The 24755-nt window shown below is 36.0% G+C and overlaps 1 protein-coding gene across 1 annotated transcript in view; it reads left to right on the top strand.

The window, feature by feature from the left end:
* SCFD1 (sec1 family domain containing 1) overlaps positions 1-24755 on the top strand; it is a 124982-nt gene that overhangs the window by 42196 nt on the left and 58031 nt on the right. The window contains exons 11-14 of the mRNA XM_055418191.2: positions 12293-12432; positions 15655-15745; positions 16359-16432; positions 17205-17286. Of these exons, the coding sequence (XP_055274166.1) occupies positions 12293-12432; positions 15655-15745; positions 16359-16432; positions 17205-17286 (387 nt within the window). The remainder of the gene's footprint in view (positions 1-12292; positions 12433-15654; positions 15746-16358; positions 16433-17204; positions 17287-24755) is intronic.

The raw sequence follows: 24755 nt of genomic DNA, 5'->3' as shown, positions 1-24755 counted from the left end.
CTTGTAGACTTTTGGATGCAGCCATTCTGACTGGTGGGAAATGGTACCTCATTGTGGTTTTGATTTGCATTTCTCTGATAATGAGTGATGTTGAGCATCTTTTCATGTGTTAGCAATCTTTATGTCTTCTTTGGAGAAATGTGTGTCTAATTCTTTGGCCCATTTTTTGATTGGGTCGTTTATTTTTCTGGAATTGAGCTGCAGGAGTTGCTTGTATATTTTTGAGATTAATTCTTTGTCAGTTGCTTCATTTGCTATTATTTTCTCCCATTCTGAAGGCTGTCTTTTCACCTTGCTTATAGTTTCCTTTGTTGTGCAACAGCTTTTAAGTTTAATTAGGTCCCGTTTGTTTATTTTTGCTTTTATTTCCAATACTCTGGGAGGTGGGTCATGGAGGATCCTGCTCTGATTTATATCGGAGAGTGTTTTGCCTATGTTTTCCTCTAGGAATTTTATAGTTTCTGGTCTTATGTTTAGATCTTTAATCCATCCTGAGTTTATTTTTGATTTATTTTTGTGTATGATGTTAGAAAGTGTTCTAGTTTCATTCTTTTACAAGTTGTTGACCAGGCACCACTTGTTAAAGAGATTGTCTTTTCTCCATTGTATATTCTTGCCTTCTTTGTTGAAGATAAGATGTTCATAGGTGCGTGGATTTATCTCTCGACTCTCTATTTTGTTCCACTGATCTATATTTCTGTATTTGTGCCAGTACCATACTGTCTTGATGACTGTGGCTTTGTAATAGAGCCTAAAGTCAGGCAGTTGAGTCCTCCAGTTCCATTCTTCTTTCTCAAGATTGCTTTGGCTATTCGAGGTATTTTTGTATTTCCATACAGATTGTGAAATCATTTGTTCTAGTTCTGTGAGAAATACCGTTGGTAACTTGATAGGGATTGCATTGAATCTATAGATTACTTTGGGTAGTATACTCATTTTCACTATATTGATTCTTCTTTTTTTTTATATTGATTCTTCTAATTGGTGAACATGGTATATTTCTCCATCTATTTGTGTCCTCTTTGATTTCTTTTTTTTTTTTTAAATGAAAATTTTAGTTTAATTTTAATTTTAAACAAAACCACATTTTTTTTTTTTTTTAGGATACACAAATTTTAATGATACAGCATGGTGATTATAATTACTAACACTGAATAGTAAACTTAAAACTTGTGAAGAGAGTTGATCCTGTGTTCTCACCATATACACAAACAAATGCTAACTGTGAATAGATGGATATATTGATTAATGATTGTAGCAATCATTTCACAGTGTATATGTATATCAAAACATTATTGTACTCAAGTATATTTAATATTCATTAAAGAAAAACTGCAGCCCTTAATCAATCAGTCAAGTTTCTTATCTCTTCTCAGACCCCATCAGCATTTGTTAGGTCATCAATGCCTATACTTCACATTCCTTTTTGTACACTCAATACAAAGAAAATATAAAAATTCTTTGATATTGAATTCTTATCTTGCAAACATGCTTCAGAGTTATTCATTGTAGCAGATTTTTAAAAAATATATTCCTTAGGATTTTCTATATACATGATTATGTCATATGCAAATAAACAAAATTTTATTTCTTTCTAATTGTTGTGCTTGTTCAGTCACAAAGTCATGTTCAACTCTTTCTTTTTTTTTAAATCAAATAATCCAATTTTATTTATTTATTTTTTTTTCAAGTTGAACAGACTAAATTTCTTTAAACAAACTTACTTATACTCCAGAGTCCTTTAAAAACTTAATAGCATTTATACATTGAAGGTATTTGATTTTCTTGTAACTAGCACTTCAAATGCAACAAGCATTTGACCCAACAAGTAAAACTTTCTACAGTTCATAACTTTTATAAATAAAATAAATTAAATGTACAGTGAATAAGTTCTCTGAAATATTTCAATATTTCTGCAGGTTTAGTAACATCGTAAAATACATTTCAACTAAAATTCACAAATCTAAAAACCTGTTAGGCATTTTTAGGCGTTTTAAGTTGGAAATGAAGGCCAATGTTACATCGTAATATGCCAATTACAAATAGTACTTCAAATAGCAAATACTACAGTTTGTCCCATACTTTAAAAACTATTCATGAACTCAACACTGAACTATTGATGGCTATGAGAATTGTTTCCTAGCCTTTTTGAAAATTTCAACCCATTTACGTTTAAGGTAATTATTGATAAGTACGATCCCGTAGCCATTTTCTTTATTGCTTTGGGTTCAAGTTTATACACTCTTTCTGTGTTTCCTGTCTATAGAAGATCCTTTAGCATTTGTTGGAGAGCTGGTTTGGTGAGGCTGAATTCCCTCAGCTTTTGCTTGTCTGTAACGCTTTTGATTTCTCCTTCATATTTGAATGAGATCCTTGCTGGGTATAGTAATCTGGGATGTAGGGTATTTTCTTTCATCACTTTAAGTATGTCTTGCCACTCCCTTCTGGCCTGAAGAGTTTCTGTTGAAAGATCAGCTGTTATCCTTATGGGAATCCCCTTATGTGTTATTTGCTGCTTTTCCCTTGCTGCTTTTAATATTTGTTCTTTGTGTTTGATCTTTGTTAATTTGATTAATATGTGTCTTGGAGTATTTCGCCTTGGGTTTATCCTGTTGGGGACTCTCTGGGTTTCTTGGACTTGGGTGATTATTTCTTTCCCCATTTTAGGGAAGTTTTCAACTATCATCTCCTCAAGTATTCTCTCATGGTCTTTCTTTTTGTCTTCTTCTTCTGGGACTCCTATGATTCGAATATTGGAGCGTTTAACATTGTCCCAGAGGTCTCTAATATTGACCTCATTTCTTTTAATTCGTTTTTCTTTTTTCCTCTCTCTTTCATTTATTTCTACAATTCTATCTTCTAGCTCGCTTATCCTGTCTTCTGCCTCTGTTATTCTACTGTTTGTTCCCTCCAGAGTGTTTCTGATCTCATCTATTGCATTATTCATTGTATATTGACTCTTTTTTATTTCTTCTAAGTCCTTATTAAATCTTTCTTCCATCTTCTCAATCCTTTTCTCCAGGTTATTTATCTGTAACTCCATTTTGCTTTCAAGATTTTGAATCATTTTCACCATCAAAATCTGAAATTCTTTATCAGGTAAATTCCCTATATCTTCTTCTTTTGTTTGTGTTGGTGGGCAATTATCTTGTTCCCTTACTTGCTGGGTATTTCTCTGCCTCTTCATCTTGCTTATATTGCTTTGCTTGGGGTGTCCTTTCCCTCTTCTTGCAGTTTGTGGAGTTCTCTTTATTATGTAGTTTCTTCGCTGTGTGTGGGGTTGGACGGGTGACTTGTCCGGGTTCCCTGGTTAGGGAAGCATGTGTCGGTGTTCTGGTGGGTGGAGCTGGATTTCTTCTCTCTCCTTTAGAAGACAATGGGCTACTTTTCTGGGAGCCTGATGTCCTCTGCCAGTATTCAGAAGTTGTTTTGTGGACTTTACTCCGCGTTCAAATGTTCTTTTGATGAATTTGTGGGGGAGAAAGTGGTCTTGCCGTCTTATCCCTCTGCCATCTTGTTCCTTCGTCCCCAGAACACTGGATTCTTATATTCCACTTGGTCGTGGAGTATCTCTTCCCAGCTGCTCCAGCAAGGTGCAGCCGCTGTACCTTACCTTGGACGAGGGGTATCTCCTCAAGGCCGCCCCTCCTGCTTTGAATGTGGATCAGCTCCTCTCGGCCCTCCGGTGCCCAGGCAGCCACCGCCTCCTGGACGTGGTACAGCTCCTCTTGGCCACCGCCCTAACCCTGGGCGCGGGGTAGCTCATCTCAGCCACGATTCTGCACATGGTCGGTTGCGCCGGAGCCGGGCGTCTCTCCCTCTTTGATTTCTTTCACCAGTTTTTTATAGTTTCCTATATATAGGTCTTTTGTTTCTTTAGGTAGATTTATTCCTAAATATTTTATTCTTTTCATTGCAATGGTGAATGGAATTGTTTCCTTAATTTGTCTTTCTGTTTTCTCATTGTTAGTGTATAGGAGTGCAAGGGATTTCTGTGTATTAATTTTATATCTTGCAACTTTACTGTATTCACTGATTAGCTCTAGTAATTTTCTGGTGGTGTCTTTAGGGTTTTCTTTTTTTTTTTTGCATTACAATAGTTTAATATGAACAATCAGAACTAATTAACAGTATAACAATATTTTACAACTGAAATAATTAAACTATAAAATTACTACATAAAACAGGTCTGATCTACCTTATTTACTTTCTATAATCTCTTCAGTGCTGCAAAACCATTTATTTCTTTTTTTTTTTCATGTTTTAATAAACACTTCGTCTTTTTGTATTGCTTTCTTTTTCATCACAATAATAGAAATATAACACCATATATCACATTTCCACATAAATGCTGATAAGCACAAAATATTTTTCATCACTTACATTTTAACTGTAATAATATATGGCAGGATTAAAGCTGCATCCATCATGTGGCTAACTAACCTTGCTGTAATGAATTTTTAAATGTAATGGTTTCTGTCACAAAGTAAAATCGTACATAATGTCTAGTATGTAGAGGATCATGTCATCTCCAAACAGTGAGAGTTTTGCTTCTTCTTTTCCAATCTGGATTCCTTTTATTTCTTTTTCTGCTCTGATTGCTGTGGCCAGAACTTCCAAAACTATGTTGAATAGTAGTGGTGAGAGTGGGCACCCTTCTCTTGTTCCTGACTTTAGGGGAAATGCTTTCAATTTTTCACCATTGAGGATAATGTTTGCTGTGGGTTTGTCATATATAGCTTTTATTATATTGAGGTGTGTTCCTTCTATTACTGCTTTCTGGAGGGTTTTTATCATAAATGGTTGTTGAATTTTGTCAAAGGCTTTCTCTGCATCTATTGAGATAATCATATGGTTTTTATCTTTCAATTTGTTAATGTGGTGTATTAGGTTGATTGGTGGATGTTGAAGAATCCTTGCATTCCTGGGATAAAGCCCACTTGGTCATGATGTATGATCTTTTTAATATGTTGTTGGATTCTGTTTGCTAGAATTTTGTTAAGGATTTTTGCATCTATGTTCATCAGTGATATTGGCCTGTAGTTTTCTTTTTGGTGGCATCTGGTCTGTTTTTGGTATTAGGGTGATGGTGTCCTCATAGAATGACTATAGAAGTTTACCTTCCTCTGCAATTTTCTGGAGGAATTTGAGTAGGATAGGGTGTTAGCTCTTCTTTAAATTTTTGGTAGAATTCAGCTGTGAAGCCATCTGGACCCGGGCTTTTGTTTGCTGGAAGATTTCTGATTACAGTTTCTATTTCCGCCCTTTTGATGGGTCTGTTAAGATTTTCTATTTCTTCCTGGTTCAGTTTTGGAAAGTTGTACTTTTCTAAGAATTTGTCCATTTCTTCCAAGTTGTCCATTTTATTGGCATATAATTGCTGATAGTAGTCTCTTATGATCCTTTGTATTTCTGTGTTGTCTGTTCTGATCTCTCCATTTTCATTTCTAATTTTGTTGATTTGATTCTTCTCCCTTTTTTTCTTTATGAGGCTGGCTAATGATTTGTCAATTTTATTTATCTTCTCAAAGAACCAGCTTTTGGCTTTGTTGATTTTTGTAATGGTCTCTTTTGTTTCTTTTGCATTTATTTCTGCCCTAATTTTTAAGATTTCTTTCCTTCTACTAACCCTGGAGTTCTTCATTTCTTTCTTTTCTAGTTGCTTTAGGTGTAGAGTTAGGTTATTTATTTGACTTTTTTCTTGTTTCTTGTGGTAAGCCTGTGTTGCTATGAACCTTCCCCTTTGCACTGTTTTTACAGAGTCCCATAGGTTTTGGGTTGTTGTGTTTTCATTTTCATTCATTTCTGTGCATGTTTTGATTTCTTTTTTGATTTCTTCTGTGATTTGTTGGTTATTCAGCAGTGTGTTGTTCAGCCTCCATATGTTCGAATTTTTAATACTCTTTCTCCTGTAATTGACATCTAATCTTACTACATTGTGGTCAGAAAAGATGCTTGGAATGATTTCAATTTTTTTTAATTTACCAAGGCTAGATTTATGGAGAAGGAAATGGCAACCCACTCCAGTGTTCTTGCCTGGAGAATCCCAGGGACGGGGGAGCCTGGTGGGCTTCCGTCTATGGGGTCACACAGAGTCGGACACGACTGAAGTGACTCAGCAGCAGCAGCAGCAGATTTATGGCCCAGGATGTGGTCTATCCTGGAGAAGGTTCCATGTACACTTGAGAAAAAGGTGAAATTCATTGTTTTGGGGTGAAATGTCCTATAGATATCAATTAGGTCTAACTGGTCTATTGTATCATTTAAAGTTTGTGTTTCCTTGTTAATTTTCTGTTTAGTTGATCTATCCATAGGTGTGAGTGGGATATTAAAGTCTCCCACTTTTATTGTATTATTGTTAATTTCCCCTTTCATACTTGTTAGCATTTGTCTTACATGTTGTGGCGCTCCTATGTTGGGTGCATATATATTTATATCTTCTTCTTGGATTGATCCTTTGATCATTATGTAGTGTCCTCCTTTGTCTCTTTTCACAGCCTTTGTTTCAAAGTCTATTTTATCTGATATGAGTATTGCTGCTACTGCTTTCTTTTGATCTCTGTTTGCTGGAATATCTTTTTCCAGCCCTTCAGTTTCAGTCTGTATGTGTCCCTCGTTCTGAGGGGGGTCTCTTCTAGACACATATATAGGGGTCTTGTTTTTGTATCCATTCAGCCAGTCATTGTCTTTTGGTTGGGGCATTTTAAGGTAATTGTTGATAAGTATGATCCCGTTGCCATTTACTTTGTTGTTTTGGGTTCGAGTTTATATACCCTTTCTGTGTTTCCTGTCTAGAGAAGATCCTTTAGCATTTGTTGGAGAGCTGATTTGGTGGTGCTGAACTGTCTCAGCTTTTGCTTGTCTGTAAAGCTTTTGGAGAAGGAAATGGCAACCCACTCCAGTGTTCTTGCCTGGAGAATCCCAAGGACGGGGGAGCCTGGTGGGCTTCCATCTGTGGGGTCACACAGAGTCAGACACGACTGAAGTGACCTAGCAGCAGCAAAGCTTTTGATTTCTCCTTCATATCTGAATGAGATCCTTGCTGGGTACACTAATCTGGGCTGTAGGTTTTTCTCTTTCATCACTTTAAATGTGTCTTGCCATTCCCTCCTGGCCTGAAGAGTTTCTATTGAAAGATCAACTGTTAATCTTATGGGAATCCCCTTGTGTGTTGTTCGTTGTTTTTCCCTTGCTGCTTTTAATATTTTTTCTTTGTGTTTGATCTTTGTTAATTTGATTAATATGTGTCTTGGGGTGTTTTGCCTTGGGTTTATCCTGTTTGGGACTCTCTGGGTTTCTTGGACTTGGGTGACAATTTCCTTCCACATTTTAGGGAAGTCTTCAACTATTATCTCCTCAAGTATTTTCTTACCATCTTTCTGTCGTCGTCTTCTGGGACTCACACGATTCGAATGTTGGGGCGTTTAACATTGTCCCAGAGGTCTCTGAGGTTTTCCTCATTTCTTTTAAATCTTTTTCTTTTTTCCTCTCTGTTTCATTTATTTCTACCATTCTATCTTCTATCTCACTTATCATATCTTCTGCCTCCGTTATTCTACTGTTGGTTCCCTCCAGAGCATTTTTGATCTCATTTAGTGCATTATTCATTATGTATTGACTCTTTTTTATTTCTTCTGGGTCGTTGTTAAACCTTTTTTGCATCTTCTCGATCCTTGTCTCCAAGCTATTTATCTGTAACTCCATTTTGTTTTCAAGATTTTGGATCATTTTCACTATCATTATTTGGAATTCTTTATCAGGTAGATTCCCTATCTCTTCCTCTTTTGTTTGGTTTGGTGGGCATTTCAGTTCAGTTCAGTCGCTCAGTCGTGTCCAACTCTCCGTGACCCCATGAATCACAGCACACCAGGCCTCCCTGTCTATCACCAACTCCCAGAGTTCACTCAAACTCATGTCCACAGAGTCGGTGATGCCATCCAGCCATCTCATTCTCAGTCGTCCCCTTCTCCTCCCGCCCCCAACCTTTCCCAGCATCAGAGTCTTTTCCAGTGAGTCAACTCGTCGCATGAGGTGGCCAAAGTATTGGAGTTTCAGCTTTAGCATCAGTCCTTCCAATGAACACCCAGGACTGATCTCCTTTAGAATGACAGGTTGGATCTCCTTGCAGTCCAAAGGACTCTAGAGAGTCTTCTCCAACACGACAGTTCAAAAGCATCAATTCTTCGGCGATCAGCTTTCTTCACATGGATGTGAGAGTCCAACTCTCACATCCATACATGACCACTGGAAAAACCATAGCCTTGACTAGACGGACCTTTGTTGGCAAAGTAATGTCTCTGCTTTTTAATATACTATCAAGGTTGGTCATAACTTTCCTTCCAAGGAGTAAGCGTCTTTTAATTTCATGGCTGCAATCAGCATCTGCAGTGATTCTTAGCTCTGCATAAATTACCCAAATGTAATTTTTTAATATTGGCTCTGTCTATTTCTCTTGGACTGCTTTAGCTTGTGAAAGAAAAAGAAGACCACTGAATACTTATCTTAGCACTTTCCAGTGGAATTTCTTTCTTTTTTTTATTCCCAATGAGATTTATTTCTCTTTGCTGATTTGGCATTCCATTGTCCAGTCTTCTGAGTCAGGAAAATATGAATATCAGTAGAAATAGATTAGACTCTGCCATGTTAAAACTAATTCTGTTGTCTTTGATTTGTGTATAAATGTTCACTTTCTTTAACATGATTGAGTACAGCACAGAATATTCTGATTTCCCAGTTATCAAGGCTAAAATTACTTTTCCTTATTTGCGTGGCTATTATTGCAAACAGTGGGAATGTTCTGCCACTGTTATTTCTCAAAACTCTTAACTTCTTTTATTCTTTTAGCATTTTGTGTTTTAAGTATTCCATCAATACTTTGGTGTAATAACGTGCTCTCCTATTTTTAGAGCACTAATTTTGCTAGGAGATTACTTTGATTTTAAATGAGCTGTGTCATCCCCATGGAAATAGTACTTCACTAGAAATTCTAGTTCATAAAGCTTAGCTCTTCAGAAATGTTTCTCTTCTTCATTATCTTTGTTTTGTGACATAACTTTTAAAAACAAAGGTCTTCTCAGATGTAGCTGTTAACATCTATTTATTGTGCTTCTTCCTATATGGATGATTTGTTGTGCAAAGGTGAGGTTAATATATAGATGGAGAAAAGGAATTAAATAGGGTTATATTGTATTATGTTTATCCTATAATAATTTAAAGAGTCTATAGGAAAGGCATAATACTAACAAGTTGAAGTATAGTATACTCTTCTTTGTCAATAGACTTATTACTTACTCTACTAGCAGTTAGACATCTACATATTTTGCACTCTGGTTTGTTATGTAATGGGGAAAATGGCTAGGAAGTAAGCTACTATAACGAATTTATTCATGAAAATTATAAGGTATGGTCTAAGGATATTCTTGCCTGGAAAATCTCATGGACCACGGAGCCTGGTAGGCTACCGTTCATGGGGTTGCAAAGAGTTGGACACAACTGAGCAATTTCACTTCACTGAGGATATAAAAGCCTTCCTCAGCGATCAATGCAAAGAAATAGAGGAAAACAACAGAATAGGAAAAACAAGAGAGCTCGTCAAGAAAATTAGAGATATCAAGGGAACATTTCATGCAAAGATGGGCTCAATAAAGGACAGAAATGGTATGGACCTAACAGAAGCAGAAGATATTAAGAAGAGGTGGCAAGAACACACAGAAGAACTGTACAAAAAAGATCTTCACGACGAAGATAATCATGATGGTGTGATCACTCACCTGGAGCCAGACATCTTGGAATGTGAAGTCAAGTAGGCCTTAGAGAGCATCACTACAAACAAAGCTAGTGGAGGTGATGGAATTTCAGTGGAGCTAATTCAAATCCTGAAAGATGATGCTGTGAAAGTGCTGCACTCAATATGCCAGCAAATTTGGAAAACTTAGCAGTGGCCACAGGACTGGAAAAGGTCAGTCTTCATTCCAATCGCAAAGAAAGGCAATACCAAAGAGTGCTCAAACTACCACACAATTGCACTCATCTCACACGCTAGTAAAGTCATGCTCAAAATTCTCCAAGCCAGGCTTCAGCAATATGTGAACCGTGAACTTCCAGATGTTCAAGCAGGTTTTAGAAAAGGCAGAGGCACCAGAGATCAAATCGCCAACATCCGCTGGATTGTGGAGAAAGCAAGAGAGTTCCAGAAAAACATCTATTTCTGCTTCGTTGACTATGCCAAAGCCTTTGACTGTGTGGATCACAATAAACTGTGGAACATTCTGAAAGAGATGGGAATACCAGACCACCTGACCTGCCTCTTGAGAAACCTGTATGCAGGTCAGGAAGCAACAGTTAGACTGGTTCCAAATAGGAAAAGGAGTGTGTCGAGGTTGTATATTGTCACCCTGCTCATTTAACTTATATGCAGAGTACATCATGAGGAATGCTGGGCTGGAAGAAGCACAAGCTGGAATCAAGATTGCCGGGAGAAATATCAATAACCTCAGATATGCAGATGACACCACCCTTATGGCAGAAAGTGAAGAGGAACTAAAATGCCTCTTGATGAAAGTGAAAGAAGAGAGTGAAAAAGTTGACTTGAAGCTCAACATTCAGAAAACTAAGATCATGGCATCTGGTCCCATCACTTCATGGGAAATAGATGGAAAAACAGTGGAGACCATGTCAGACTTTATTTTTTGGGGCTCCAAAATCACTGCAGATGCTGATTGCAGCCATGAAATTAAAAGACGCTTACTCCTTGGAAGGAAAGTTATGACCAACCTAGATAGCGTATTAAAAAGCAGAGACATTACTTTGCCAACCAAGGTCCGTCTAGTCAAGGCTGTGGTTTTTCCAGTGGTCATGTATGGATGTGAGAGTTGGACTGTGAAGAAAGCTGATCGCTGAGGAATTGATGCTTTTGAACTGTGGTGCTGGAGAAGACTCTTCAGAGTCCCTTGAACTGCCAGGAGATCCAACCAGTCCATTCTAAAGGAGATCAGTCCTGGGTGTTCATTGGAAGGACTGATGCTAAAGCTGAAACTCCAATACTTTGGCCACCTCATGCGAAGAGTTGACTCACTGGAAAAGACTCTGATGCTGGGAAGGATTGGGGGTGGGAGGAGACGGGGACGATGGAGGATGAGATGGCTGGATGGCATCACCGACTCGATGGACTTGAGTTTGAGTGAACTCCGGGAGTTGGTGATGGACAGGGAGGCCTGGCGTGCTGTGATTCATGGGGTTGCAAAGAGTCGGACACGACTGAGCAACTGAACTGAACTGAAGGATATAAAAAAGTATTAATGACCTTTTTCTATCAAGAGGAAATTAAATTGTATTGACTACATTTAGTTTGCTAAGACCTAGAAGCCTAATCATTAAGCACTTATATCTGAGGATTAAGATGATTTTATCACAGTCATGGTAGATAATTTCTCCATATGAGTTCCTTTGCTTATCATTCATTTACTTACTTAATGATGTCCATGTTTTCTCTAATTTACTATTCCTCAGAATAGAGTTGACCCATAAAACATTGCTATTACATGAAGAAACTAAAAAGATAACTTCATTGATTTTGTATGTTTGTTTTTTGAGAAAGGGGGGGAAAATCAAACCTCAAGTAAGTAAAATTATGTCTACAGAGTAAAGCTTAGCAACCACTAGTCTAACTGGCTCTTAGAATTTATATGAAAGGGAATGCTAATATTATTGGAACTTCTGTTGTAGTTTTCTTTTTAATGCAGTTCATCAAGTAACAGATCATGCTATTAATATCCTATAAGAGTTTAAAAATTACATTTAAGATTATGTTTGTTGTTGGAAACAATTCAGCATCAAGAGACCGGGTCAAATAAAGAGAGTCAAATATTCAATTACTACGTAGATGTGATAAAAATAAGATAGAGGTACATATTCAGAGAAGAGCTCTAAATACATTATTAATTGAGAAAAGTGAAATACTAATTATGTATAATATAATCTCATTCTTTACAACTCAAGGGATGTGTGTTTACTGACATATGCAGAAATATTTTACTAGTAGGATACACAAGATCCTTAACATGGTTTTATGCATTTTTTGAATATGCATCTACTGCTTAATTAAAATACGTAAACAATTAAAAGTACCTTTATGTAATAAAACATTGGAAGAAGGTCTTTTAAATTTCAGAATCTGTATTTTGTCCTTGGAAATAGTAGATAAGGCAGCAATAATCTGTGTTATTTTTCTTGTTGTAGGAAATGTTCTTAAACTTAAAAAACCGTTACTTAAAACAGGATTACTCTTTCCTAGGATTTCCACTTGAACAGAGTTAACTTGGAAGAGTCTTCAGGAATGGAGAATTCTCCAGCTGGTGCTAGACCAAAGAGAAAAAACAAGAAGTCTTATGATTTAACTCCAGTTGATAAATTTTGGCAGAAACATAAAGGAAGGTAAATAAGAAAAACATTGATAAGTAAAAGATTCAACCCCTAAAAAAATGCAAAAATGTCACCTGACTTAATGAATTTGATTTAAAGAAAATCGAAACTGGTCATAGTGGTTCACCTATGCAATGAATAAGAACTGTAAATTAAATAGTCTAAGGAGCTGTGTCTTTATTGCTTACTTTCCTAGTTCCTATGTTGTTTTTGTTGTTTTGTGGGAACCACTTCCCTTTAAAATAAGTCCATTCCATATGATTTTGTAGATTTTATACATAGTCTTTCTAAATTTCATTTCTGTCCCCACTGACCCTCTTTGCACTGTTTCTGCCTTTTATTAAGATTGGTTTCAGCGATCGGGAAACATCAAGGTGTAATTTATCCTTTTTGTTCCATGCTTGCCTTCGGACAAACCCAATTTTAGCTATCTGTGAAGAAAATACTTAAGCCTGAAAACCAGTTTTATTCAAAGTACATTAGGAATAATAGGTGAAAAAATTGTAGCAATTTGTCATTTGATTTATTATCGGTAGGTATACAGATCCCATTTGTTGCTATGATCCCTTAATTGAGGGTATATCATGAGCTCAGTAACTGCTGTGTAAGTTATCTAGTATTATTATGGCTAGAGGAACCATTCTAAATAAACAGAAAAATCATTCCTCTGAGAGAAAAAGAATGTTCCTCATCAACAATTATGGGAACACAATGTTATTTATTATAATTTGAACTGTTTCAACTGCTATGGTATGTATAGTAGCATCTGTCTATCCATCTCTATATGTCTGTGTCTTTGATATTGCTTTCTTTCTGGTCTTACTTATATTTAAAGAGAAGTAGGATGTAGACTTGGTTCAACATAATTGGGCTTTTTTGTATGTTTTATTTCTTTTTATTTATACCTTTCGTTTTTTTTAACACTGGAAAATCATACTGTTATAACAAATAGTTTTAGTGTGTCTGCAGTGAAAAGTCAGTCTTTCCCTCTCTCTGACTAATGCAGTTTTGGGTACTGTTCTAATTTTCCTTATTTTATATAGTTTCCTTCTCTTTGAAATCCCATTGTCTACATTTCCTTTTAGAATAGTAAAGTACAAGAATTTACATTATTTATCAAGGATGCAAGATATTTTAAAGTTAACTTTAAAGTTCACATTCCCTAATAGACAAATAAAAGCTTAAATGAAAACAATTTTATTCACATATGGAAATTTTGAATATTTTCCTTAGACTATATTGTTTAGGAACAATCTAAGAGCATGAACTTTGAATAGTATGAACTTTAATTTTTTGTTAGGTAGAAATAGCCCTCACTTTGAATATCATGCAATGATAGTAATACAGGCACAGACACTGGGAGACAGCACAGAGTTAAAACAAGTGACCTGAATCTCTTTAGGCTTCATTTTCCTCATCAGTAAAATGTGGGATGATAATTCTACCTATTGTCCTATTTCAGAAGGTTGTTGTGAAGACTGACATAATATAAAGAAGTAACTTGCCCCAAATGATCCAGCTTTCATTGGCAAAACCAGAATAAAAACCAGTTCTGGCAGATTCCAAAGTCCCTGGTCTTAACTGTCAATACTATGTATTTACCTTACAAAACTGTGGTCAGAATTAAATGAGAATAGAGACAGATTCTTAGCATACTACTGCTGCTGCTAAGTCACTTCAGTCGTGTCTGACTCTGTGCGACCCCATAGATGGCAGCCCACCAGGCTCCCCCGTCCCTGGGATTCTCCAGGCAAGAACACTGGAGTGGGTTGCCATTTCCTTCTCTAATATGTGAAAGTGAAGTCGCTCAGTCATGTCTGACTTGTAGCGACCCCATGGACTGCAGCCCACCAGGCTCCTCCGTCCATGGGATTTTCTAGACAAGAGTACTGGAGTGGCTTGCCATTGCCTTCTCCGATTCTTAACATAGTTAGTAGTAATAGTAGTGGTGGTGGTGGTGGTGGTGGTGGTCGCTCAGTGCTGTCTGATTCTTTGTGACCCCTCAGACTGTAGCCCGCCAGGTTCCTCTGTCCATGGGATTCTCCAGGCAAGAAGACTGGAGTGGGTAGCCATTCCCTTCTCTAGAGGATCTTCCCAACCCAGGGTCGAATCCAGGTCTCCTGTATAGCAGGCAGATTCTTTACTGTCTGAGCTACAGAGAGGTCATTTAACTCCCTTGGCATATAGTAATCTCTCAGTAAATGCAGGCAGTGATCATTGTGTGTCAGCCCTGAGACCTCAAGGTACTAGATATTTTAAGGATCAGCCAGAATATCTTACCTGCTCACTGCTATCTTTTGCCAACAGACTCCTCTGGACCTCAGTTAGGGCCTGCATTTGTCATGTAAAACTGGACTGTGTTCCTCACAGTCGTTTCAGATTTTTGTTATTTCTTTGCTGATCATTAATGAAGTGTTATCAAGTATCGGCGGAGGAAAGGGGAAAAGTTTTTGTTTTATTGCTTGATGAGAAGTGACCATTTCTTCCTTAAAAGAAAGCTTCTGGCCTCCCCTAAGGCTGTAGATGAAAAATACTTATGTTAGGAAAAAATACTATTTCATGGTCAACACATACTCATCTAGATACATTCAGGATTAACACTGCATGACAGTTTCTACCTGAGTTGGTCAATGATTGCAGATGAGTTGTATTTGAAGTCTATGGAAATTGCTGCTAAACTATACATACTGAGGAGATATCAGGGATTGGACCAGCAAAACTGGCCTACCTTCTGTTTTTACCAGTGGTGTTCTACATATCAAATTTACAGATTTGAAAGGTTTTTTTCACAGTTACCTGCATGTAATATTTTTTGATACATCTTTGTAGTTACATGGACCCTTTGGCACTATGGGTCATAATATTTAGTTGGTCTTTGATGTACCATGGCTTCTCTTCCTTTTTCAGTCATTTAAATATCTTTTTATTTTTTCTAATAACTGAAGGTGAAGAAAAATCAATACAGTTAGTGAAAAGAATAGAAATAAAATTTAAATTTGTTTACATATGTAAGTATTATATACATTTTAAAGTAGTGTTTAGAATGTAAATCGATATCACAAGAAAATATAGTTTGATTTATCCTAATGTTTTCTGCCTATAATGTATATAAAATATATGCAAATATAAATAAGTACATTTAAAATAATCCTCATTGTATATGTTTCAAAATTCACACAAAAGTCAATCTTTTAATCTTATACTCATAATTCCTCTTCTGCAAAACTGTTTTAGTCCATTCCCAGAAGTTGCAGAATCAGTTCAGCAAGAACTAGAGTCTTACAGAGCACAGGAAGATGAGGTTAAACGACTTAAAAGCATTATGGTAAGATTCTGTTTGCTTTCTTGGAAATATAAGGGAAGCAGGAGGACATCTGGAAGGAGAAGGAAGTTAACTTTTTTCCCTTATAAAAATTCAAAACCTTTCATTGGCTTTAATGACGAAAAAAAAATTGTTCTCATAAAAGATTGTTACATAAAAGATTTTTATAAAAAATAAATCTTAAGTTCTGAGGAGTAGAGGGAACATTAAAAAAAAATAATACAAATTTATGATTTGAAAAAATATGTGAGTTTATTTTAGACATGTATGTTCCATTGCTGCTCATTTTACTATACTTTGATCTCACTTCAAATTTCAGCTCTATTTATTACTATGTGTAGTGACCTGTGGCAGGTCTCTGAACCTATTTCTTTATCTGAAAATGCCAGATGCTTCCTTTTTAGTCATCCAACCATTCATTAGATTGGTGGTGACTAGAACTTTTCTATAACTGTCAAAAATGCAGATGCTTGCTTCTTAAGAGGGGAAGAATTATTATTCTGGGTGACCTAATTCTTACTACTGTTTATCAGTGATCCTAGGAATATATTGATGAAAATCAGTGCTTTCGCTTGGGATTTCTGAGTAGTTACTGGGACCTCTTTTTCCTTCCCAGGGACTAGAAGGCGAAGATGAAGGAGCCATAAGTATGCTTTCTGACAATACTGCTAAGCTAACATCAGCTGTTAGGTAAGTGAGCAGTCTATCCTCTTTGAAGTCTTTCTGTTGATATGATTTATATTGGAAGTTAAAAAATCAATAAATATTTTTCATGATAGGGAATTGAAATAGCATATACCTGTAAGTCCAAAGAACTAAATTGTGTTTTTACTGTATTCAAGCTGACTTGAGTTCCCTCCTTTATTTTTTTAATTTTTTAATTGAAAGATCGCTGCTTTACAGAATTTTCTTGTTTTCTGCCAGTTCCCAACATGAATCCTTTATATAGCAGATCATTTGTTTCTTTTACTAGTTATTGTGTAATGGGAGCAATTTTGTCACTGAGATAGTATTGATGATAAGGTAAGGTGAGTTATTATTAATTTTATTATTGCTGCTGTTACTGTGTTAGCTAAAGTTTAAGCAGTATCTTTTGGATACTTTGAATACCATCAAGGAGAGAGAATTTCATATTTTAGAAATACAGGTAAAATTTTCCCATTAATCTGATTTTATTCTAAACGTCCAAGTTTTGGAATTAGAAAGTGAAATGATAGAATGATGATATTTGGGAGGCAGATTATTTTAAAATAAGAAGCATTTCAACTGTGTTAAAGTGGTAAATACTGTATATATTCAAGCCTAGAGAGTAAGTTCAGTTGATAGTTTAACATGTAATTTTGGCCCTGTTTTACTATTCCAAGTTTCCTCAGAGGAAACACCCAGGTTTGAGTTTTATTAAAATTTATGTCATTTCCTTAGAAAATTTAACAGTTAATTTTCAATTTTTTGACACTTGTAGCTCTTTGCCAGAACTCCTTGAAAAAAAAAGACTTATTGATCTCCATACAAATGTTGCCACTGCTGTTTTAGAACATATAAAGGTAAATTAAATTTCTCCCTCCTTACAATATAACTACTAATTTTGTAGGTTTTAGACTTTTTAAGATTCTTATTCACTATCACATTGAGCCCTAACTGTAAGGTTGAGTTATAATTATTGAAGGCAGCATTATTACCTTCGTTTTTGCACATGAGGAAACCAGTCTAGGAAGGTTAGTGATTTGCCCAAGGTGACACATTCAGTAAAGAGAACTTAGCACCTGTGATATTTTTATTATGTTTCACTGCCTTAGTAATGCCTCTACATGTACTACTTTGTTAATAATAGATTTGTATCTAAACGTCAGTAATTCAGGTTTAGACACCCCTTTACTATAGCACTATCTGAAATATGTTGATAACATCACATAATGAAATGCAGCTTGGTTCTGAACATTTTAGTTTAAGATTACTCTGTTAGCCTTATAGCTTCTTACTGTCTCCCACTATACTGTGATTTTGAAACAAATGTATTAGATAATCCTGTATGTTGTCTATCATAATTATTTTTTCTCGTTACTTTATTCATAACTCCATATCAGTTTGATTTAATCCAGTCATCAGTATTCTATTGTCATTTATTCTCTGGACATGGAACTGAATTCCAGTGACAGATTGCTGATATACCAGAATGTAGTTACTACTGACCCCTGCTTTCCATTTGAGATGATACATTTGAAAAAGCAATGTAAAACTGAATATATTTGTTGTCTGTCAAACATGTTGATAACAGCTTGTATTTATGGAAAAGGGGATTAAACATTTTTTAATGATTTTTAAAGTCTTAGAGCACTAGAAAGGAGCTAATATAGATAGATTTGATCATTGTACATCATAGAATTTAAACCTGCATAATTTCTATTAAGCTGACACCTGCTTTTTTTCTTTGTTCCACTTCTTTATTTTGATCTTGCTATTTTCATGTACCTACAGGAATAGAAATATAATTGTGCAGTCTGTAGATGATATCTGATGATAACTTCCATATGTTGCAGCTGTGTAAAGTGGAAAAAGGCTGCTCATTTTTTTTTTACCTGAGGTCATTGTCTCCAGTGAAGATAATATATATAACTAGTAGAATGTAACAGAGAGCTATATTCAGTGATTTCCTTCACTCAGAAAATACAGGCTTTGCTTACAAAGCTAATATAAAAAGTTAAACAAAAATGTATTAAAATATAAGTTCTAGTTTACAGCAGCTAAACGTAGTTTTGTAATCAAGATCTTCTGATCTATTAAATCAATGCTCTTTGAGTACATGTTGTTTGTTTATGACAGTTGTTAATAGTCTGTGTGTTACTTTGAGATTTAAACAGTTTTGTGAACTTTTTTTAACTTTAGTTTTTTCAGGGTTTTTGGTTTTTCTTTGGAGGGGGCGATTCTCACAGCTGTAAAATCAGGAAAGTGCTAAAGTCAGCTCCTACTTCCAAACCAAATTGTGTAACCCTAAGTATTTAAAAACATATTATCATACCAATGAAAATTGCACATTTTCATCATATTCATAAAACTTTACAAACACTATCCTGCCACAAATTTATATGAATATACTCTAGATCAAAGACTGTGGTTTATGGTTTGAGAAAATTCTGGATAAAGTAATTTACTCAATTGTGTTTATTAAATGGCTCTGTGGGTATTGTGCTGGGCCCTTGAGATTCCATGGTAAACAAGATGGACAAGTTCTTTCTTCTCTTGGAGCTAATCTTTTATTGACAAAAAGTGAAGTAAGCAATTAGAAAGCATGGCATGTAGGTGGTGTGAAAACACCAAAATAGGGTGATGTGAGGTAATAGACAGTGGCTCAGAGGGCTGTTCTAGAGAAAGTGAAATTGCCTTTGATGAGATGATGATTGAGTTGAGACCTGAATCACACAAAGGAACCAGTTAGTGAAAATCTCAGGGCCACCCATTTCAGGCAGAGGGAATAAGTGCTGCAAAGGCCTTAAGGCAAGAACAAATTTACTATTTTAGAGGACCTAGAAGATGACTAATGTACTCATAGTGAGGAGGGAAAGAGTTGATAACACTATTAGATCAAGAGAAATAGGGATTTAAGTATGATGGAAGTCATTGGAGGTTAATGCCATGATTTGATTTATGTTTCAGCTAGAGAGTGGTCTGAGGAGTGTTGAGGAATGGAGTTCTGGAAGATGGCTATTATACCTGTCTAAGTGGAGAGTGTTTTTTTTAAGGAAAAATTTACCTATGAAATTCTTTATGATGCTTATTTACAATTTTATATGAGCTGTGAATCAGTTTGTCCTAATGGATGCCATCTGTCTGATAAATTTTATTATGTCACCATGCCTGACCCAAAATTTCCTCTTTCAGACCTGGTTGCTTGGCTCTCTATAAAAGACCTTGTTTCTTCCTGGATTGCTAATAAGCAGAGCATCTTATACTAAGAAACTAATTTGTCCTTCAGGGTGTTAAGTAGTTATATATAAAAACTACATAGTTTGAAATAATTTTTGTGCTATAACTCAAGGAAGACACCATTTTCCTAATAGGATCTGATATAAAGAAACTATAAAAGACATGATATAAGGTCATTTACTTGCAGAGGGAAAATTTCATGTATAAGACACCATGTTCCTCATTGGATCATTCTAGGAAACCCAATTAATACCAGAAGTTTTTTAGTTTTTTAAATCATAGATACAGGAGCATATTTATTTTAAATATTGCATATATATTATATTTATTAAGCCACATACTCTGAGTTATCCTGATATTAGAAATTCTGTTAGTATAGAAAAATTGCAGTGTTTTTTTGAGAAGAGTCCTGTTTTAATTAAAACACTCTTTATTTTCCTATGTCAAAGCTAGCATGTAAAGGATGTTGCTTCTAATTTTTCTCATTACTCATAGTTATAAAATTTTTATTATAGTTTTTTATAATTATGAAATTTCCAACTTTAAAATATTTACTTCAAAATGATATGTTTATTTGTGCCATTTTTATGTTACACCATCTGCCTCTGGCTATATAATGTTAATAATAATTTAAGAAGTATTTTTCTCCAATATCCCTTACTCTTTACTAGAATTTGTTGACCATCTGGGCTTCACTTCTTTGTAAACATTCATTCACCTAAGCAGTAAATATTTATTTATTATTATTATTGTTGTTATTATTAGCAAGAATATTATGACTCTTCATGCAGAGATCTCAGAACACATCTCTTGGTATTTGTCTTTATTGCAATTTTGCGTATTTCTTATTTTGGGATGTTTAGTTTATAGCTGCTGCCTGTATTTCTTTAGATCATTTTCTAAAGCAGAATACTAGAAGAAATTAATCTCTTTAGAAGTCCTGGCAGCTATCCAACAGTTGATGTTTGGCGGCACAGCAGTTTGTGATAACTTTGACAAATATTATCATGTAAATTTATTGATATTCTAAAGATTTTAGTGACTTGAGTAGTCAACTTTGGTTTAATAGGTTAAGTGTGAATTGTGAAGGAACTTTCCCTGCAGCAGACAGATTCTCTGTTGTGGCACGGGAGCCTAGTTGCTCCAAGGCATGTGGGGTCTTAGTTCCCCACCAGAGATCTAACCTGTGTCCCCTGCATTGCAGGGTGGATCCCTAACCACTGAATCACCAGGGAAGTCCCAGCAGTTTTTTCATTTCTAATACAAATAAGATTTTACCCCCACTTGTTGGTTATTAGGGAATGGATTCTGAGATTACTTAAATTTGTAGACAGATTTCAGTATAATTTGATGATTACTGTCTCAGCTGCATAGCCACCCAGAATTAATTATTCTCTAGCATCAGAAACCTAAGAAAAGGAAAAGTCACCTCCATGTAAGTCAGAGAAGAAAGAAATGGCGTACATGCTCTTTCCGCTAGTGCTCCCACCTGAGAGGAAGAGCTCTCACATCAGTGCTCCTTACCGAGGAAGCCGGACAAGAATAAGGGCTTAATAAGCTCTTGGCAGAAAACGCAATGGCAAGCCACTCCAGTACGCTTGCCTAGAAAATCCCGTGGATGGAGAAGCCTGGTAGGCTGCAGTCCATGGGGTCACTCAGTCGGACACAACTGAAAGACCTCACTTTCACTTTTCACTTTCACACATTGGAGAAGGAAATGGCAACCCACTCCAGTGTTCTTGCCTGGAGAATCCCAGGGTTGGGGGAGCCTGGTGGGCGGCTGTCTGTGGGGTCGCACAGAGTCGGACACGACTGAAGTGACTTAGCAGCAGCAGCAGCAAGCTCTTGTGGATTATTGGTGCTGAATCTTCGTTTCTGTTTTGCTGCTTCTTATGGAGAAAATTAAGAGGTGCTGAGTTAGGTCTAAAGACATCCTCTAATCAAGCAAACATGTACCGACTTAGCTCTATACACACTGAGCAAGACTTAGCTCTTGATAACAATGCTAATTTTTAACTAGAGCACCTCCTTCAGGGTCCAACTTCTTTATCTTTCTTAGGAGAAAATAAGCTCTCAAAATAAAGTAGAAACTGAACTGATCCTGCTAATCAGCCCATCAAATTAACCAATGCCCTTTATTCCCTTGGAAACAGTGGTTGCTGACCACATTATTGCCATGCTAACATGTGACATCTAGTGTGTTTGCAAGTTGAATTTTTTGTTTGTATTTTATTCCAGTCTATTTATGTCAATGGTATGAGTAGGAAAAGTGGTTTGTTTCTCTAAAACTAAGTTACCTGCCTTAGACTCAGTGAAGGTGGTGATTTAATTATTACTTAATTTGGAGAAGGAAATGGCAACCCACTCCAGTACTCTTGCCGGGAAAATCCCATGGACAGAGGAGCCTGGTAGGCGCCAGTCCATGGGGTCGCAAAGAGTCGGACACGACTGAGCAACTTCACTTTCACTTTAGTAGCAGTGGCAGGAGGCAGACAACAACTGTAAAACATTGAAAAATCTTCAAAGTACTAGAATTGCTTTATGTTGTATTTGTAAACGTTTACAAATTTTTGTATCTCACTTCAAAGAAACTTGAAGTTAGAGCTGATCATTTATACATGTGCATTATGCAGGAAAGAAAAAAATTTCAGTCCATGAACCTCAGTACTCAAGGGAAGGGTCTTGGGTCTACATCAAAACTGACAGACAACTATATGTTTTAGATCTTAAGTTAAATTGTAGTGTTTAAACATGTATATATAGCCAGGTCCTTTTTTATTTTTTCTTTTGGCTATGCTGGGTGTTCATTGATGCTTGCAGACTTTCTCTAGTTGTGGCATGTGGAGGGGCTACTTTCTAGTGGAGGTATGTGGGTTTCTCATTGTGGTGGATTCCTCTGTTGCAGAGCATGGGCTCTAGGGTGCACAGGCTTCGGTAATTGTGGCACAAGAGCAGTCATTGTGGCTCACAGGTTGACCCATGGGATATGGAATATTCCTGGATCAGGGATCGGACCCATGTCCTCTGCATTGGCAGGCAGATTCTTAAGCACTGGACCACCAAGGAAATCCCCTTTTTTTTTCTTTGCATTAACTGACTTTGATTAACTGATCACTGCTCTCCTGATCACTGTAGGGAAGAAATTGTACTGTCCTGTAAATCAGAACATTTCTCTGTCTGGATTTTGACTAATCTGTTTTAAATGATCTTTTATCCAGTACACTACTGAGTGAATGTTCATATGACCTTGCTGTCTTTTCTTCAAGACAGAAGAAATATATCCTATGGCAGGAAGTCCCCAATGGACAAACTGTCACTATCTTCTACCTCTTTTCATCCCAAATAAGATTAGTCATTATCAGAACTTAAAGAAGTTTTCTTTACTCCAAGAATGACCAAAGACAGCTCTTGAATGTGTGAAATATCTTTCAGTTTCACATGCTGAGTTTCTGGAGACTTCTTCCACATTTTCAAAAAACGAAGTGTGGAATTACCTTTCTCTTGCTCTTTGCTCACTTTTCCACCATCAGGTTCCATGAAGATAAAGCTTTGTCATTAGCAAGACTCAATAGATTCATAAATTAAAGATTTAAATAGATTCAAAGAATTAAAGACTTCTCACAACTCAGTAGAGAAAATGCAGAACCCAATTTTTAAAAGGACAAAAAATTTGAACAAAGATTTGACTGAAAAAGATATCTGAGTGACGAATAAGTTCAACATCAACAATCATTAGAAAAATAACAAACTAAAACCATAGTGAGATACCTCTGCATATCTATCAAAATGTCTAAAATTTAAAATATTGATCATGTCAGCCTTTGGCAAGGATGCAGAACTAGAATTCTCGTATTTTGCTGGTAGAAATGTAAAATGGTACACCCACTTTGGAAAACAGTATCTCTGTTTCTTAAAATGTTAAACACAAATCCATCTTGTACTCCAGCCATTCTATTCCCAGGTGTTTACTCAAGATAAATGAAAGCAAATATGTTCACTATACATGAATATTCATAGCAGCTCTTTGCCATGGCCCCAAACTGGAAATCAGTCAAATGTCTATCAATAGGCTAATTGAGTAAACAAAGTCCAGTATATCTATACAGTGGACTACCATTCAACAATTAAAAAGGAGGTACTGTTAATACATACAACAGTATGTACTGGATGAATCTCAGAGTAATTACACTGAGTGAAAGAAACTACATACAGAAAAAAAGAGCACACAATCTATAGTTGCGTTTATATAAAATTCAGAAAAATGCATAAAGTAGGACATGAAGAATAGTGTTGGAGAGTGAAAGGAGAGTATTTACAATGAGAGAATTTCCTTAACTGATGTGAATGATATGTTCACTATCTGGATTGTGTATACAGTTTCATGGGTATATATACTTAATGTTAAAACTTACCAAATTCTGTGTTTTATATGTTATTTTACTTTGATAAAAGTGAAAAATTCAATGCTTAGCGTTCACCTACTTCAGATCATCTATAAATAAGAAAACGGATTTTTATTAAGTCATTGAGAAAACCAAAGACTAATTTTTGGCAATGTGAATTTTTGGCTTTACAGTTTAAATGACATAGAATAGCAAGAAACAGAGGATAATGCTACATAGTTTGTGAGTGGGTAAGCCCGGGAGTTTTTTTTTTCCCAGTCTTTTCCCTTATAAGAATATGCTGTAGGTTAAACACAGAGAGTAGAAGCAGACTTGTGATGAACAGTCTCAGATGTTTAAAATAAAAGGAGAGGACAGATGCATGCCTTAACTTTTTTAAATAGATATCTCACATTTTATTTATTTATACCTTGACTTGTTCTACAGAATTTAAGGTCACTTACAATGACAGCACATAGAAAAACAGAATAGAGAATAATTCATAAACACCAGGGGTATACAAATCAGATTAGAAAGTAGAAAATCAAACATTGCCCTTATAACTCCTCAGTCCTGTGGCCCCCATTTTCCAGAGTCCTTCACAAACCTACTGGGGAACTTAGGACTAGAAGGAACCTTGGGACAGAGTTCTTAGCAGATTCCACAAGATAGTGAGGTTTCTTCTTTGGTCAAATAAAGTTAGAAGTAAA

Source organism: Moschus berezovskii, chromosome 21, assembly GCF_049115385.1.
Source record: "Moschus berezovskii isolate FMDL1 chromosome 21, NW_MosBer_1.0, whole genome shotgun sequence".
NCBI lineage: Eukaryota > Metazoa > Chordata > Mammalia > Artiodactyla > Moschidae > Moschus > Moschus berezovskii.
This window is presented reverse-complemented; position numbering and strand designations above follow the sequence as displayed.